The sequence below is a fragment of the Ictidomys tridecemlineatus genome, chromosome 2 (genome assembly GCF_052094955.1).
Source record: "Ictidomys tridecemlineatus isolate mIctTri1 chromosome 2, mIctTri1.hap1, whole genome shotgun sequence".
Taxonomy (NCBI): Eukaryota; Metazoa; Chordata; class Mammalia; order Rodentia; family Sciuridae; genus Ictidomys; species Ictidomys tridecemlineatus.
Window position 1 is genome coordinate 148,811,988 of NC_135478.1, and position 15,433 is coordinate 148,827,420.

Sequence of the window (15,433 nt, forward strand, 5' to 3'; positions counted from 1 at the left end):
TACAAATAAAAATGTTGTGTCCGCCGAGAACTAAAAAAAAATAAATAAATAAATATTAAAAAAATTCTCTCTCTCATCTCTTTCTCTTTAAAAAAAAAGAAAAGTCCTTATGCTTTTAAATAAATGAGAAGTAACAGAAGGAGAAGTTATTAACAGCATAGAACACAATGATAAGTACAAGGGAGGCTATTGCAGATTATGCAGGGTAAGCAGGCTTCGTAACTTGGAGAAAAAAGAAAGTGTGTGCCTTCAGGCACTAATCTCAACCAACACTCTCCATTTTTCAATTTTAAGTGAAATATAACTTTGCCCTATCTAGTCTCATATAGAATTCATATATTGAGGGCTGGGGATGTGGCTCAAGTGGTAGCACGCTCGCCTGGCATGCATACAGCCCGGGTTCAATCCTCAGCACCACATACAAACAAAGATGTTGTGTCCCCCGAAAACTAAAAAAATAATAAATATTAAAAAAAAAAAAGAATCCAGTGACTGAAAGATACAATTAAAAAAAAAAGAATTCATATATTGAACTTGATCTTAGGGGTTACTCTCCTTTTGGTAGACCTTTTTTCATTTGAGCTTTTGAATGGTATATTTCAAGCTCAAATTTAAATCTAGGGTTTTCCCTTCAATCTTCCTTTCTGAAAATAGATGCAAGGCCTTCCTTCTTCCAGGTGCTAGGAAGACAGCAGTAAAAAAGACAAGTACTTGCTCCCATGAAGTTTAAATTCTAGAAGAGGAAAAAGCAAATATCAGAGGTCTTTGCCCTCATTTGCATAACAACTACCAGTAGGAAGATCAGAATCTTATTTATATGTCATAACAGAAGAGGGCAGTGTAATTTGCTCCAAGAATTCTCTATTAGTTGTAATGTTTTGGTTCTAGAAAGTTGAGAGGGACTTCTGTGGAGAACAACTGCGTCTTTCATTGTATTGCCACTTCACATAACATACTGCAAAAAAGCTACAGCATTCCCTCAGCAAAGTATCCAAACTTTTCTCCTTTTTATTAGCTCATCAGAATTGTTTCTATTATTTAGAAAGTTTTCCTGGGGCAGAGGAATCAGATATCTTTGATAGCCAAACAAAGAGCCTAGAGAAGTGAAAAGGTAAAACAGGAACCTCATCATAACACTACATCCTGGAATCTATCCAGAGGTGTTCAGTTACTGCAATACCAATTAAAAAAAAAAAAAAAAAAAAAAAAAAAAGGTCTCCTTAAGGCCTTGGTGGCATGGATCCTGAATGCAACATGTATCTTTTATTTACTATTTTATATTCCAATTTTCTAATGCTTATTCTCACCTGAACTTTCCCCGCTGGATATCTGCCTCTCATTTCCCACTTGATTTTCTTACTGCTCCTCATCAAAATGACTAAAGAGCACTAAGACACTAAACATGGCTTCAGAGCACTGAAAATATTGGTTTAATATTTTCAAGAATTTCCTATTTAGGGTATTAAGTTAGGGTTTATCAGCATTCAATAAATGCACCAAAGAATAGGTAGAAGCTGGTAGATAAGTTTGAACTTGATCCTTATAGGAGGAATTGAAATATTCTATAAAAGGGCTGGGGATGTGGCTTAAGCCTATCGCGCTCGCCTGGCATGTGTGTGGCCCGGGTTCAATCTTCAGCACTACATACAAACAAAGATGTTGTGTCCACCAAAAACTGAAAAATAAGGATTTCAAGTTTGAGGTCAGCCTCAGCAATGTGGTACATTCCTGTCTCAAAATAAAAAATAAAAGGGGTAAAGATGTGGCTCAGTGCAGAGCATCCCTGGGGGTTCAATCTCCAGTACCAAAATAAATAAGTAAATAAAGCTAAAATGCAGAACTTTTGAAGAAGGTTCAAAGGCTGAGCTTATGATCTTATTTTTTAAAAATGAAAACTCTCTACGCATTCATGGAGCCATAAGAATATTTCAAATATCAATGTTCTTGTCCTTATCTCCCAAGTCAAATTTCCTCTAAAGGAAAAGGGCAGGTTCCAATTTTCATTTGAAAAGTAAAATTTGGTAGGTAGATCTAGGAAGTTCCAGGACACTAAATATATTTGAGAAGTTTTCTAAAAAACGAACAAAAGGCTGAAATTCTGTGCATTAGTAATATTAAGACAAATATACCAATCTTTTTCTGGAAAGCACTCTGATTCAATCATAGTACTAGTTGATAGCTCTTGGAAGGATATCGGACCCAGGCCAGAAAATCAGAGATCTTTTAAAGGATTTTGGAACTGAACATTGGAGACAGTGGAACTTGGTGTTTCTTACAAGCAGACTTGGGAATCTGGGATTTGCCAACCTACCCAATAGTCCTGTGTTTTAGTTCATGAAAATCATTCTCAGAGAGCTTACATAAAAAGAGCAGCAGAAATGAAATGGCATGTATTGGGGTTGTGCCGTCGAGCATTCTAGTCGTTGTAAACTTAAAAGAGTTGAGTTTGGTATTGAGGTTTGCAGTGGAGATTAGCAGTATCTAGTCCATGTTATATATGTATATACATGTATATTCAGCTCTATGTGATTTTTAAATGATTCATATTTATTTAACACTGAACACCTCATGAATATCATCATCCTCATGGGAGAGTAAGTAATTTGTCTAAGTTCATACAATAAAGAGTTGAGTTGGGATTCAAAATGGGGCTCTGGAAGCTGAGGTTGTAGCTCAGTGGTAGACACTTTCTTACCATGTGTGAGGCACTGGGTCAGTTTCTCAGCACCACATAAAAATAAACAAATAAAGGTATTGTGCCCATCTACAACTAAAAAAATAATACCCCCTCAACTTGTTCCTTATTATTTAAAAAAAAGGGGGGGGGCTCTGAACCACCTCGTTATTGTATGTAGGCTAGTAATTACCATTATTTAAGCAAATTTGAGGTTAATATCTTCTACTTTTGGCCAAATTATATATATTGCAGACATATTATTACATTAATAGAAGGAATCAAAGAAAGTCTTCAATCTATGTTCAAAGGTATTTTAAACAATTATTTTTTTTAAAGAGAGAGAGAGAGAGAGAGAGAGAGAGAGAGAGAGAGAGAGAGAGAATTTTATTTATTTTTTAGTTTTTTTGGCGGACACATCTTTGTTTGTATGTGGTGCTGAGGATCGAACCCTTGAGCTACCGCTTGAGCCACATCTCCAGCCCCAAAGCTATTTTAGTTAAAAAAAAACTTATAAAATGAAATATTGGTTACTTTGCACCCCTTCATATCATTTTATATCCCAAACCAGTTTAAACACATATTGGGCAGGCAGTTACTAATGGACAAAATATTACTTCAATACAATCTTTTCCTCTTTTCTTTCTACAGTCAATGCCTTAGTTTATACAAATGTACTTGATCTTTAATGTTTTTACCTTCTTTACCTATAAAACAGGGCCAAATGTGCCTTCCCCAGAAAATTAAATGAAACTTTAGAAAACAGCATAATGCCTGGCAGATAGTGTACAATGTTAGGTATTTTTCTAGTAATTAAATACTTCTCACTGGGAGAAATGCCATGTATTCATTTTCATTATTTTTGCTTTTATGATCCCCCCCCCCAAAAAAGCTCTAATGGGAAAGTCTCCAAATTAATATTTCATATTTTGTACTCCTGGTGGCTGACTGTCTGCATAAATCTGTTTTCAACCTAATATTATTTTTGAAACACACACATGTGCACAATACGAAACATCCAGAAATTCAACAACTCACACTATCCCCTTCCATTATTATTCCACTAGTAGTTATATTGGTGACTGTCACATACCTGAGAAGTAGAGGATGGGTCAAACAACAAAGTATCAAGATTAGCACCTACAACTTCCTTTATTGTAGCAAATTGACTACTGGAGCTTTTGTTAAAATTGCTTCTGTTATTCACTTAATATAAAAGTACAAGTTCACTTATTCAACAAAGGACAAAGGAGTTTATACATTATAAGGTTACACATAAATAATATACTATTTATATTCTACTTCATATTGGATGATATTTTGCTTGATATCCAACTTTCCTGTTGATATAATAAAAATGCCTACTATAAGAATTACATAACATGTAGGACAGCCTTTCAGTTTTATCTATTAAGACACAGAAATTTAAAAATAAAACTAAACATTTGTCTTCATTAGCTTGTGGGAGCACATAGCCATGTGTGGGGACAGCTGGAAGCCTTGAGAGTATTGTGGTCAAGGTGAATTAAACCTGGATGTTCTTTGTGACAGATAGGAAGACCTAATAATGATCAGGTTTAAACTCATGATTTCCTCACATTTTCCTTTACCAACATGTATCTGCCTTAGTTAATGTTTAAGACATACTTTCACCAGCTGTATTGATGTCCTTCCTGAGAATCAATAATAACAGCAAGAATCTCTCATATCCAATATAATCTCAGACCCCTGACTATAAATACAAGTCAATGAAGAGAAGAAAATTTTAAGTATTTGTATAACTCATCTTTAGGATGGGACAGATGTTAGAGTCTGTAAACAAGTCAGGATGGTACCTGGCATTTTGCCAGGGGAATATTAGAGTCTGTAAACAAATCTGGATGGCACCTGGCAAAATGCCAGAGGGAGTGGTTTGTGAAGTAAGGCCAGCAAGCCATTAAGTGTGGAGATTTCTTATTGGTTGACTGCTGTATCTAGTTTATGTTAATTAGATAAGCTGTGTGGAATGTATAAATACCCCTCCTGTCCTACAATAAACGGCTCCCTCTCCTGCTGTATCAACATACACAAGTTGTTTGTCACCCCCCCCCCCCTTTAGTCTGCCACAGTCCGGGCAAAATGCCAGGCGCCATCCTGACTTGTTTACAGACTCTGACAGACATTTTCTTTGTTTGGGCATCCCATGCCCTATTTTGTATTTTATTTAGAGACAGGGTCTTACTGAGTTTCTTGGCCTTGCTTTTGCTGAGGCTGGCTTTGAAAACTCTTCTCCTGCCTCAGCCTCCTGATCTCCTGGGATTATAGTCATTTTCAAACAAGAAATCCAGAAGACAGAACAATTACCCATAAGTGATATTAAAACACAAAACTAGGAGAAAATATTTCAACACAAGACTTCATTAAAAAAAGTCTTATGGGGCTGGAGCTATAGCTCAGTGGTAGAGCACTTGCCTAGCATGTGTGAGGCACTGGGTTCCATCCTCAGCACCACATAAAAATAAAAAAGATAAAGGTATTGTGTCCGTCTACAACTAAAAGACAAACAAAACCACCCAAACAGAAATTTAAGTAAATGATTAACAAAAATATGACATGCAAATTAAAACAAGATGCCATCAGATTGGCTAAAAATTAGTAAGATGTTAAATATTTGTAATACCAGTGAGAATATGGAATGGTAGCTATTGGTAGACAAGTAAATCAGTGCCTTGACTTCATTAATGACTTGTGAATCCATCTATATCTATTTGTTACTATACTGAAGAATGTTCACATTCATCTTTTTTTTTTTTTAATATTTATTTTTTAGTTCTCGGCGGACACAACATCTTTGTTGGTATGTGGTGCTGAGGATCGAACCCGGGCCGCACGCATGCCAGGCGAGCGCGCTACCGCTTGAGCCACATCCCCAGCCCCACATTCATCTTAATAGTAAAAAACTACAAACTAAGTACCTAACAACTAGTTAAGTTGGGGAATCAAGTTAGAGAATCTTCATATAAAGCCTACTTCTATACTTTTAGGAAAAAAAAACAGGTAAAATATATCTTGATTACTAAGTACAAAGCACTGTTCTAAATGTCTCACATACATATATTCATCCTTATACCAGCTCAAGAATGTTTCATACAAGAGAAACCTAAAGTATGGAGTGGTGAAATAAAAGATGGAAGACAGCAGATTCTAATCTAAATTCTTGACTGTAGGAGCCAGCAGCTATGATAGAATAGCGTAGAGAGGCTTGAATGTAAGCTGCTTAAAAAAAAAAATTAGATGCATAAATGCATAAAATAGTACAAACAGCAAATAAATGTACAACTGAGCTATTTGGGGGTTGGGGAGATCAATGAAGCAGCTTTATTTCTGTAACATTTGACTTGTTACAATAAAGTGCTAAAGTTTTTTTCCCCTTGCTTTCAGCTAAAAATCTTAGGACTCAGGAATTCAAGAACTTGAATGGTTTGGCTCAATCTTTTCACAAAACAGCTAGCTACAGTAAACCAGATGAAAAGAGAGGGAGACAATTGAAAGGTGCTATATTGCTTGCTTACATTGAAGATCCAAGGACCCACTGATAACTTGTCTTTAGACCACTGGGACTGACTGTAGACTTCCTATCCCCAGAAATGTTGAGATGATAGTGAACAGCATGGACATAATTTCCCTTTCATGGATACTAGAATTTTGTAGATATTCTGTTGGAAAACATATCTACAAAATTCTATTTTTTAAATAAAATACTTAAAGTTTGTAAAGGCAATTATGAAAGAATAATATTCTAAGTATTATTTACTGAAGCAAATTCCTCTTAGGGATCACTCGAAACTAATTTTTATCTCCCTACTAGAAACATTTTTGTAGAAAGCTTACAAATTATAAACTCGAAAGGATCTAAAATATATACTCTAAAGCCTCAGAGGTATCACTCAATTTATAAAGGTAAGTTAGTAACTGCATGGGAGTTTCTACTCCAATTATAAAGGAAATCAGGTAAAGAAAGTCTCATCACATAAAGGAATATAAAACTATTTATTGACCATTGTTCACCAGTATTTACAATAAAGTAAACAATATACAGTTGGGTAACATTCTGATTACTACAAAGTTATTTTCCTGGCTTGTGTTGAACCAGTAATCCAAATACTGAAAAGACTGAGCCTACATGTTAAGGATGAACTGGGGTGAAGAAAACACATGCAGGTCAATAGTTTAGACTGTAAAAATTCCCTCACCAAATTTATGTGAGCAGGCTATAAATTGCCAACATCTTTAGCCATCTGATCAGGTTTCCATGAGCCAAATCTTAAAAGACATTCCATGAATTATTACCTTTTAGTATGCAGATTTCAACTTTTAAAAAAAGGAATGGCTAACTAGAACTCTCAATATACCCACTTCTTTCTTCAATAATTTTAAGACAAACTAGGATTTGTCTAGTTTATTTGCCTGGGTGCAGAAGTGGCATAGTGATAGTATTTTTCCTTTCAGGAATTTTGCAAATAAAACTGTTGCATTTATGTGACGACAGATGTAAATTTAATGTGCTTTTAATTATCTAATTTAAAGTGTCCAATTAACTACAGAATCACTTATTTAATCTGAAAGGTTAAGTTCAGGGAAAATTTCAATTTAACTTGAAGTGACATTTCTTAGGTTGCAGAGGATGATGGCATCTCAGGAACTTGGGTTTACTACCCATTGTTTTTGTGTTGGTGAATGTTTAAAAAACCAAAACCATTATGTAAGTATTTTATGTACACATGCACACACACACACACACACACAAATAAACAAAACCCCCAGAATGGTCCTTAGGCATATGAGTTAAAAACAAGTTCTGAGTAATGACTACAGAAATTTCCCCAACTTTCAGAAAAGCAGAGGAAATATACCATCATAGCAAATGCTCTTTTCTGATAAAGGAAGCAACTACAGAAAGCTTTTATTTGTTCAAAGTAACCAGTGCTACTGATGCAAAACAAAAAAATAAAACCCAACAACTCCCCAATACTACTTTCAAAACCAACATATCAAACTTGATTTTCATTAGAATGTAGTTATTTTTTCACACTAGTAAATCAAAAACCAAGACCCAGATTTTATATATATATATAAATATATATAAAAAACAATGCAAATAGTTATTGAGCTTCATCTTCTGGACAAGAATGCCAAGTTAGTCTCTCTTCATAAAAAGCAATTACAATTTGAGGACACTTCATATTTGCTTCTTTTGCCAGCACCAAGTCTGCCTCATCTGAATCTTTCCTGTTATAAGGAAAAAAAATTCAAGTTGAATTGCTTATGTCAACTGAAAACTACTCAGGAAATAATTCAATTAAACAGTATTTAAGTGTTTCAGGAGGATTATATAGTAGCTGTGGTTATGTTTCAATAAACTTCATTTTCCAAAAGAGATCACAGATTTGCTGACCTTCTCTTAAAAAACACAGTTGCCATAAGTAACTAGAATAATTCTCCAGCAGATAATTCTTCTGTGTTTTATAAATGAAACTATAAATCTTTCGAAGATATGGCTTGAAAAAAAAAAAATTTTTTTTTTTTGAAAAATCTGCCAATGAGGCTGAGGATGTAGCTCAGTGGTAGAGCATTTGGCCAGCACACAAGAAGCCCTAGGTTCAATTCCCAGGCCACCAAAAATACAAAATCAACCAAGTATCAATCAAACACTTACCATTTCATAAGAAACATCAATTCTCCACTGCTGTCTGTGGCACCAATTATTCGTTCAGGATCAAGACCTCTGGCAAAGCCTCTTGGTTTGTCAGCCTATTTAAATAAGTCAGGTGATTACTTTTTTCATAGCAAATAACTTCTAGTTTTTCTTCATGAAATATATCCTTTACAACAAAATCTTCTAATAGTGAAATAGAAACAACTGAAGTAAGAGCCATGGTACTAAGACATGTTGTGCATGTCTTATTTCTTAGGTAGAAGGCTTAAACAAATAAACAAAAAAACTGAACCAAAAGCAGACAACTGGCTGGGTATGTGGTGGCACATGCTTATAATACCAGCAACCCCAGAGACTGATGTAGAAAGGTCACATATTCAAGCCAGCACCAGCAATTTAGAGACCCTAATAAGAAACCTTGCAAGAGTCTTGTCTCAAAAAAAGGGCCAAGGATGTACCTTAGTGCTAAAGCACTCCTGGGGTTCAATCCCCAGTACCAAAAAACCAAAACAAAACCAAACCCAGACAACTTTGTTCATTCACAGATATCAAGGGCAGAATTGTGCAGATTACAGTAAAACTAATCCTTTTAGTTCTAGAAATGACAATAATTATTTTTAAATACTTTATAAACTTAATATTGTAATCAGTGTGAATTAGGCAAATAGGAAAAACCTTAGAAGTGGTTCTCTAATGGGTGGTCTGAGGATCATTGGGAATCCCTAAAGCTTCTGGAGAAGAGGTTCTGCTAAGTTTTCTTTTCATGTACCAGAGTGTGGACTATTTTCACATACCTCCACCTAAACAACATATCCCAGCAATAAAATGCAACAGTAGAGCTGTCTGCATTCCTTAAGCCAGATGCTGAAGAGATAGGATTTAATGTTCAAATCATCAAATTTCAAATCTATAATCCTTTACCAATTTATATTGTATTGCATACTTAGTGCCTAAGCCTAGAAACTAACTCATCACCAAAACACTTCTCCAAATTGCCATGCTAGGCCAGTTGGTAAGACAAGTATAATCTGTTCTTAAGTTAAGGGTAGAAGTTATCAGATTTGCCCATTTCGAGGCACTAATGAAGCAAAGACTGGATCAAAGTATTTATGTAGTGAATGAACCAAATATCTCAATTTATGCCAGAAGTTATAAAGCTATTATTGTTATCAAAGACCATATACTCTGAAACCAAAGTATTGTTTGTACCACAGATCATATGAAAAGTACTTTCTTGTGCTCAATACCACTAATGGACTATAATGAGGATATGCTATCTGAATTGCCTTCACTGTAATGCAAAGGCATCCAGTCTTAACATTGTTTATAAAAGACTTTTTTTTGTGTGTGTGTGCTGTTGGGGATTGAACCCAGGGCCTTGTGCATGTGAGGCAAGCACTCTACCAACTGAGCTGTATCCCCAGCCTTATAAAAGGCTTCTTAATGATATTTTGAAATTACTTGATTAGGAGAAAAACAAAACAAAATAACCTTGTCTTTTATGAAGAGCCAGCATAGTGGGTAATGTTTTATACTTACAGCATCTCTTTTCTTCTTTGATTTGCTATCATCAGATTCGCTGTCAGATAAAGATTTTCTTTTGGTACCATCTTTTTCTTTACCAGCTTTTTGAGAATTAAGAAATGCTTCAATTAACTCTGGACAATCTAAATTTTCTTCAGGTTCCCAAGTATTGTCAGCACTGTGTTCAGTAAAGCAAAACAAAAATGTAGATTCAATTAAACATGGTTCATCATCTGCATCTATTTATAGATTACTGGAAAATAGCTCTCTGTACTACAGTTACTAATCATTCCCTCCCTTATTCTCTGCATGCTTTTGAGAGATTGTGTCTAGATTCTTTTGTGACTGTCTCTACTGTCCTAAGTAGGCAATCTGCCATCTTACTCCAAAATTAATTGAACCTGACTTCAATAGAATTGAAGCAAACATTATTCCAAGTTTCACAATTAAGAACTTGACCGGGTCTTTTTAAAAACACAAACTCCCAATTCCCACCAAGGTATATAGTAAGGTTGTTTTAAAACGTTAAAACAATGACTCTGAGGAATTCGAAACTGTGAGACAATGTTTTCAATTTCTGGTAGGTGCTCAGACTATTTGGAAATGATATATAGCAGGAATAGGCAAACCAAAAGCTAAATCTAGTCTTTATTGTAACTAGGAAACTATTTTTTAAAAATATCTTCCCAACTACATTAAAATGTATTACATAATAAATACATTCTTTCAGTTGAGTGCTAAAATCTTGGCTTTTTAAAAACATACCTTGAATAACAGCCTAGAATTAAAGATTTCTATAGTAAAGCTGGTGAGGTAAGGCCAAAAACAAATTTTTAGGACTGTAATTAAAGGTTATTAAAAAAAAAAATGCAGAGAAGTTTCTTACTCTGTAAATCCTTTCCACTTCAGAAAGTATTCCACCTTTCCATTTACTACACGTCGGTCTAGGACTTTTTCTACCACAAATTCTTCAGGCTCTGCCTCTTCAACTTTTTTACTCTTTCCATTCTGTTTCTTTCCCATTTTTTGCTAAAAGAGAAATAAAGAAACATTAAAAAATTTGAATACATTTTAAAGGCTATACTGCTTATATTGCTACATTCAACACATACATCTTACACACAGAACAGAACCTCTGGTAGCCTTAAGTCACAATGCCTTTCCCAATTCAAACCAATGTTAAAATCTCAAAATATAAAAAAAAAAAGAACTGATTTTCTTGACCCTTTGGGACAAACACATCAATGTCACTTTTACAGACCAAAATGCTTTTCACTTTAATTCTCTAATGTGAACTCCTTCCTGGTTTCTGAAAAGGAAGAATTTTACATTGGGAGCCAACCAAATTCACTTTAAACAGAGATGTGCATGTTTCTTCTTTTTTTTGCATTATGTTATTTAAGAGAAATAGGAGTTAAAATTTAATCAGTTAATTGCCTCACACAATGTATTTAATAATTTTTTCTTAAAAGAAATGCTACAAAAAAACCCCAAAATCAGAACTACTCAATTACCTGGTCATTAAAGCCATCCCACAAGTAAAGCATGCAAGCAGAAAAAAGTAAATAGCAATGCTCAAGACTGTAAAACAACATGCTATAAGCATAAGGGTATAAACAAAAATTCTCTGGAATCAAACATCTGATTTTACAGGTTTCTATTTCCAAGTCAGACCTTAAATGACTTAAAAAAAATTTTTTTAAAGCTATAAATGGACACAATATCTTGATTTTATTTGTTTTTTTAATGTGGTGCCATGGATCGAACCCAGTGCCTCACGCATGCAAGGCAAGCTTTCAACCACTGAGCTACAAGTCCAGCCCTCCTAATGATTTTTAATAATCAAAGAAACTGCAGCAAAAAGTTTCTTTGATATTGATCCTAACTGAAGAACAAAAGAAAAAAAACAGCTACTCCACGAAGGAAGAAGGCTAATAAAGAACATATATATATATACATAAAAAAAAAATAGAAAACAAAAAACAAAAAGGAAACACAAGGATCAAACAAAGAAAAAGCTCCAGCAGGCAAAATGCTTTATTTATTACTAGCACGACAATCTACTTTACAGTGTTCCATTTTTTTTTTCTTTTAAAATATATGTTGGCTTAAGCCAGCAGTCTCTTCCAAGCATGGGGTAGGTTTTGGAGCCAAAATACATTCCTGCTATTAAAACACACACACATACAGAATCCCCACAACACTAATGAAATTTTTTTAAAATGAAAAAAATTAGATCAATACTGGTGCATTAAAATTTGTTAATATTCATTGCTCTAGTTTTATTTATTTATTTATTTTGGAGGGGGGGGGGGACTGAGGATCGAACCCATGTGTGCTTAGCTTTTTGTATTTTATTTAAAGACACTGAATTGCTTAATGCCTTGCTAAGATGCTGAGGCAAGTTTTGAACCTCTTTCTCTTAGAATACACTGATTTCTGTGATCTTCCTGCCTCAGCCTCCCAAGCCATTGGGATTAGAGGCAAGCACTACCATGCCCCAGCATTCAATTTGTATTTTTAGTTTTTCATCTGGGATAATGGGACAAAATTGATTAAAAACTTAAGTGGTTCCTCTGGTCCTAAAAAAAAAAAAAAAAACAAAACAAACAAAAAAAAACAAAAAACACCCAGAAAATACCAATAAACACAAACACCGAAGGCTAATAAACTGTCTGTGCAAAAAAAAAAACCTTCACCTTAATGAATATCAGTGAATTGATTTTTTTGGACCAGGGATTGAACCCAGAAGTACTTAACCACCAAGCCACGCTCCAGCCCTTTAATAATAAAACAGGGTCTCACTGGGTTGCTAAGTGCCTTGCTAATCTGCTGAGGCTGGCTTTGAACTTGCAATTCTCCTGCCTCAGCTTCCCTAGTTGCTGGTATTATAGGTGTGCACCACTGTGCCCTGCTCAGTATATTGATTTTCTGTTCTCCATACACATCCTCAAAGCCTCACTGACAGTTCATGCCTTTCCCATTGGATAACGGAAGGGTATAGGTGAATAAAAAGCCTATTTGATCACCTACATTTGGTTTACAGACTATGGAATTAAGAGGCAAAGATTGTGCTTTTTATGAGAGTCTATCACAGGCTTCATATAACATCTTTCAATCTATTTTCCAGAGTATCTGACATCATGTACATCTGGTTGAGGCACAAATTAAAAATCACAAACTTGCCTTTTCAGCGTGAAACCCAAGAGGAGAATATACAGATTAAAACCAGATGTTTTGCTTTACTTAAAATGTTAACTCACCTTTGTATGCTTATGATTATTATTAATGCAATGTGTTATAATTAACACATCTAAATAGACATGTTCTTACACTTTTGCACAGCCTGTTATGAAACACAAGAAAGCATGTAACATTCTTTAATTAGTTTTATTTAAAAATAATAACACTCAGCAAAACTCCTGTTTTCGATCAGTTTTTTTTAAACTCATTAACTCCCAAAATTTCAATTCTGTGAATATAATTCAAACATTATTTCTAAACTACCAGAAGTATATTCGTTGCTCAATTTACATCTTATAGGTGTTCTACATGACACTTACATTCAAAGGAGACAATGTTAACAAATTCGTTTTTGTTCTCAGTTCTCCCCTATTGGACTACTGGGGAGAACTGGGAAAAACGTGTGTACATAAACTTCTCAACCAGAGATGCAAGTTATAATTTTTAGAGAAAAAATTAGAACTAGATCCTTACATATCTTAGGTTTTAATTAACTTACCAATGTAGTCTTATTGGAGGCCATTTTTTAAAATTGCAGACTTGAAGAGCTACACTAGAAAAATGCACAACAGTTAAAACTGGTATCTTATGTAGCTTTACCTAGAGAAAAATGGAGAAATACTTTCCCAACTAGGTCCCATTTACAGTAAATTCAATTTTCATTTTTTTCCCCTAAAAAAGAACAAACGTTTTGGTTCAAAACCAGGCATGATTACTAAATTCACAAGGGTCAACTACCATGAATCTTCTCAAATCTCTTTAATAGTCTCCTACATATATAACTCCAGGTGATTTCTATTCTGAAAACCTCCCTCTTTTCAACTGGGAGTTAGGAATAACCAAAGGAAAGGAAAAACACATGCCCCAACCTATTTCGTGACACTAGACACTCACCCCTATATATCCTCTTCCCTAAGCCCCGGGTCTTTCGCAGCTTAATCCCTCGCCTAAAGACCATGCACCCACCCCCACCCGGGAGCGCGGGCCTCGTGGTCAGCGGATCCGCGGGGAGAAACAAAGGCCGCGACGCGGGGGCTCAAGGGCACTGCGCCACAGGGCCCGCGCCACCCCCTCGGGCGGCGGCCACGTAACGGAGTGGACGCCGCGGCCTCGGGACAGGGAACGCGCGCGCCAGGCCTCGACGCTGCAGGAAAATGCACCGCCTTCCCAGGAGGCCCAACTCCGCTAGCAGCGCAGCGAGGAGGGAGGCCCCTCTTCCTAATCGGAGACGGGGGAGGGGAGGACATGCGCTTTGTCTAGAAATAAGGCGGCTGGCACCACAGGTTTCTACCCTCTCGAGAGCACAGTCGTCCTCCCCACCTAACGGCCTGTGCAGCGCCAGACTAGCTGCAGGGCCTCCGCTCGCCCCTCCGCTCCTTCCCGTAGCTCCGTACACGGAGTACAGCGGGGAGGGTCGGGAAGCGGGAAAAGGTCCCCGGCGCGCATGGGTTATCTTAGGCACTACCACCGAATTGGGGGAAGAGAAAGCAAGCCACCGACATCACCACCTCCGATGCTCCAGGTCGCGGATCTGCAGCGTCTCCAGCCCTGCGCGCCTCAAGCTCGAGTCACATCAGACGGGGGAGGGGCAGGGGCACCAAGCGCGCGAGGGGGGGGGTGTGACGCCGCCCACGCTGAGCGGCCGCGAGGGGCGGGGCCGAGCGCTCAGAGGGAGGGGCGCCGCGCCCGCCTGGAATCCCGGGTCAATGCAAGGAGGGGGTTAGGGAGATAGAAAAAGTCCGTGGCGCCGGCAACCGGGGCACTTACCGTTCGCGGCTGCGGCCTGGGGGGGGGTCCCCAAGAGGGTGGAGAGGGAGGGGCGAGGACTGAGACCAGAGTTTTTTCTTTGGCTTTTCTGTGTCGCAGTAGCGGCGGGTGCCGCCAAAACCGGACTCCGCCTACTTCCTCACCCCTCGGAGAGGGTGCCTCCAATGCAGAGGGGGGAATAGGGAGCAAAGGACGAGTGTCGCTCTCGCATCCCCCCTCTGGAAAAGACTCTCCTGAATCCGAGTGGTCAGCCCCAAAGGCATTGTCCAGGGTTTGGTTTGTGCACCATGAACAGTGTAAATTGTTGACTAGACGTCTCCTCGGGTGTTTCCGGAAGGGGCCGAGTCAGTTACCATATGTTAGGGGAGGGAAAACGAAGGTTTGCTACAGGGTTTTTGGGGCGGGAGAAGCGAGGGGGATAAGATTATCAAAGGTGTAGCAGCTAGGGGAACGTGTGGGATCAGGGGGCCGGACCTGAGCGGCCGATTAAGCTCCTCCCGACAGCGTTAATTTCAAACTGCGCGACCGTT

At 37.3% G+C, this 15,433-nt stretch overlaps 1 protein-coding gene across 9 annotated transcripts; it reads right to left on the reverse strand.

Moving 5' to 3' along the window:
• Window positions 1-6,684: 6,684 nt before the first annotated feature.
• On the reverse strand, window positions 6,685-15,050 carry Cbx3 (chromobox 3). Of its 9 annotated transcripts, none has more exons than XM_040291778.2 (6): window positions 14,904-15,050; window positions 13,636-13,689; window positions 10,780-10,922; window positions 9,909-10,071; window positions 8,370-8,464; window positions 6,685-7,942 (listed from the first exon to the last, which is right to left on the reverse strand). In XM_040291778.2, the coding sequence occupies exons 2-6, from the start codon at window positions 13,657-13,659 to the stop codon at window positions 7,816-7,818; spliced, it is 552 nt and encodes a 183-aa protein (XP_040147712.1). In that variant the 5' UTR covers window positions 13,660-13,689; window positions 14,904-15,050; the 3' UTR covers window positions 6,685-7,815. The 9 variants fall into 9 exon arrangements, with proteins under 9 accessions (XP_040147712.1, XP_005319187.1, XP_013211449.1 ...); XM_005319130.5 differs by lacking the exon at window positions 14,904-15,050 and adding an exon at window positions 14,637-14,777; XM_013355995.4 differs by lacking the exon at window positions 14,904-15,050 and adding an exon at window positions 14,645-14,766.
• Between the last annotated feature and the right edge of the window lie 383 nt (window positions 15,051-15,433).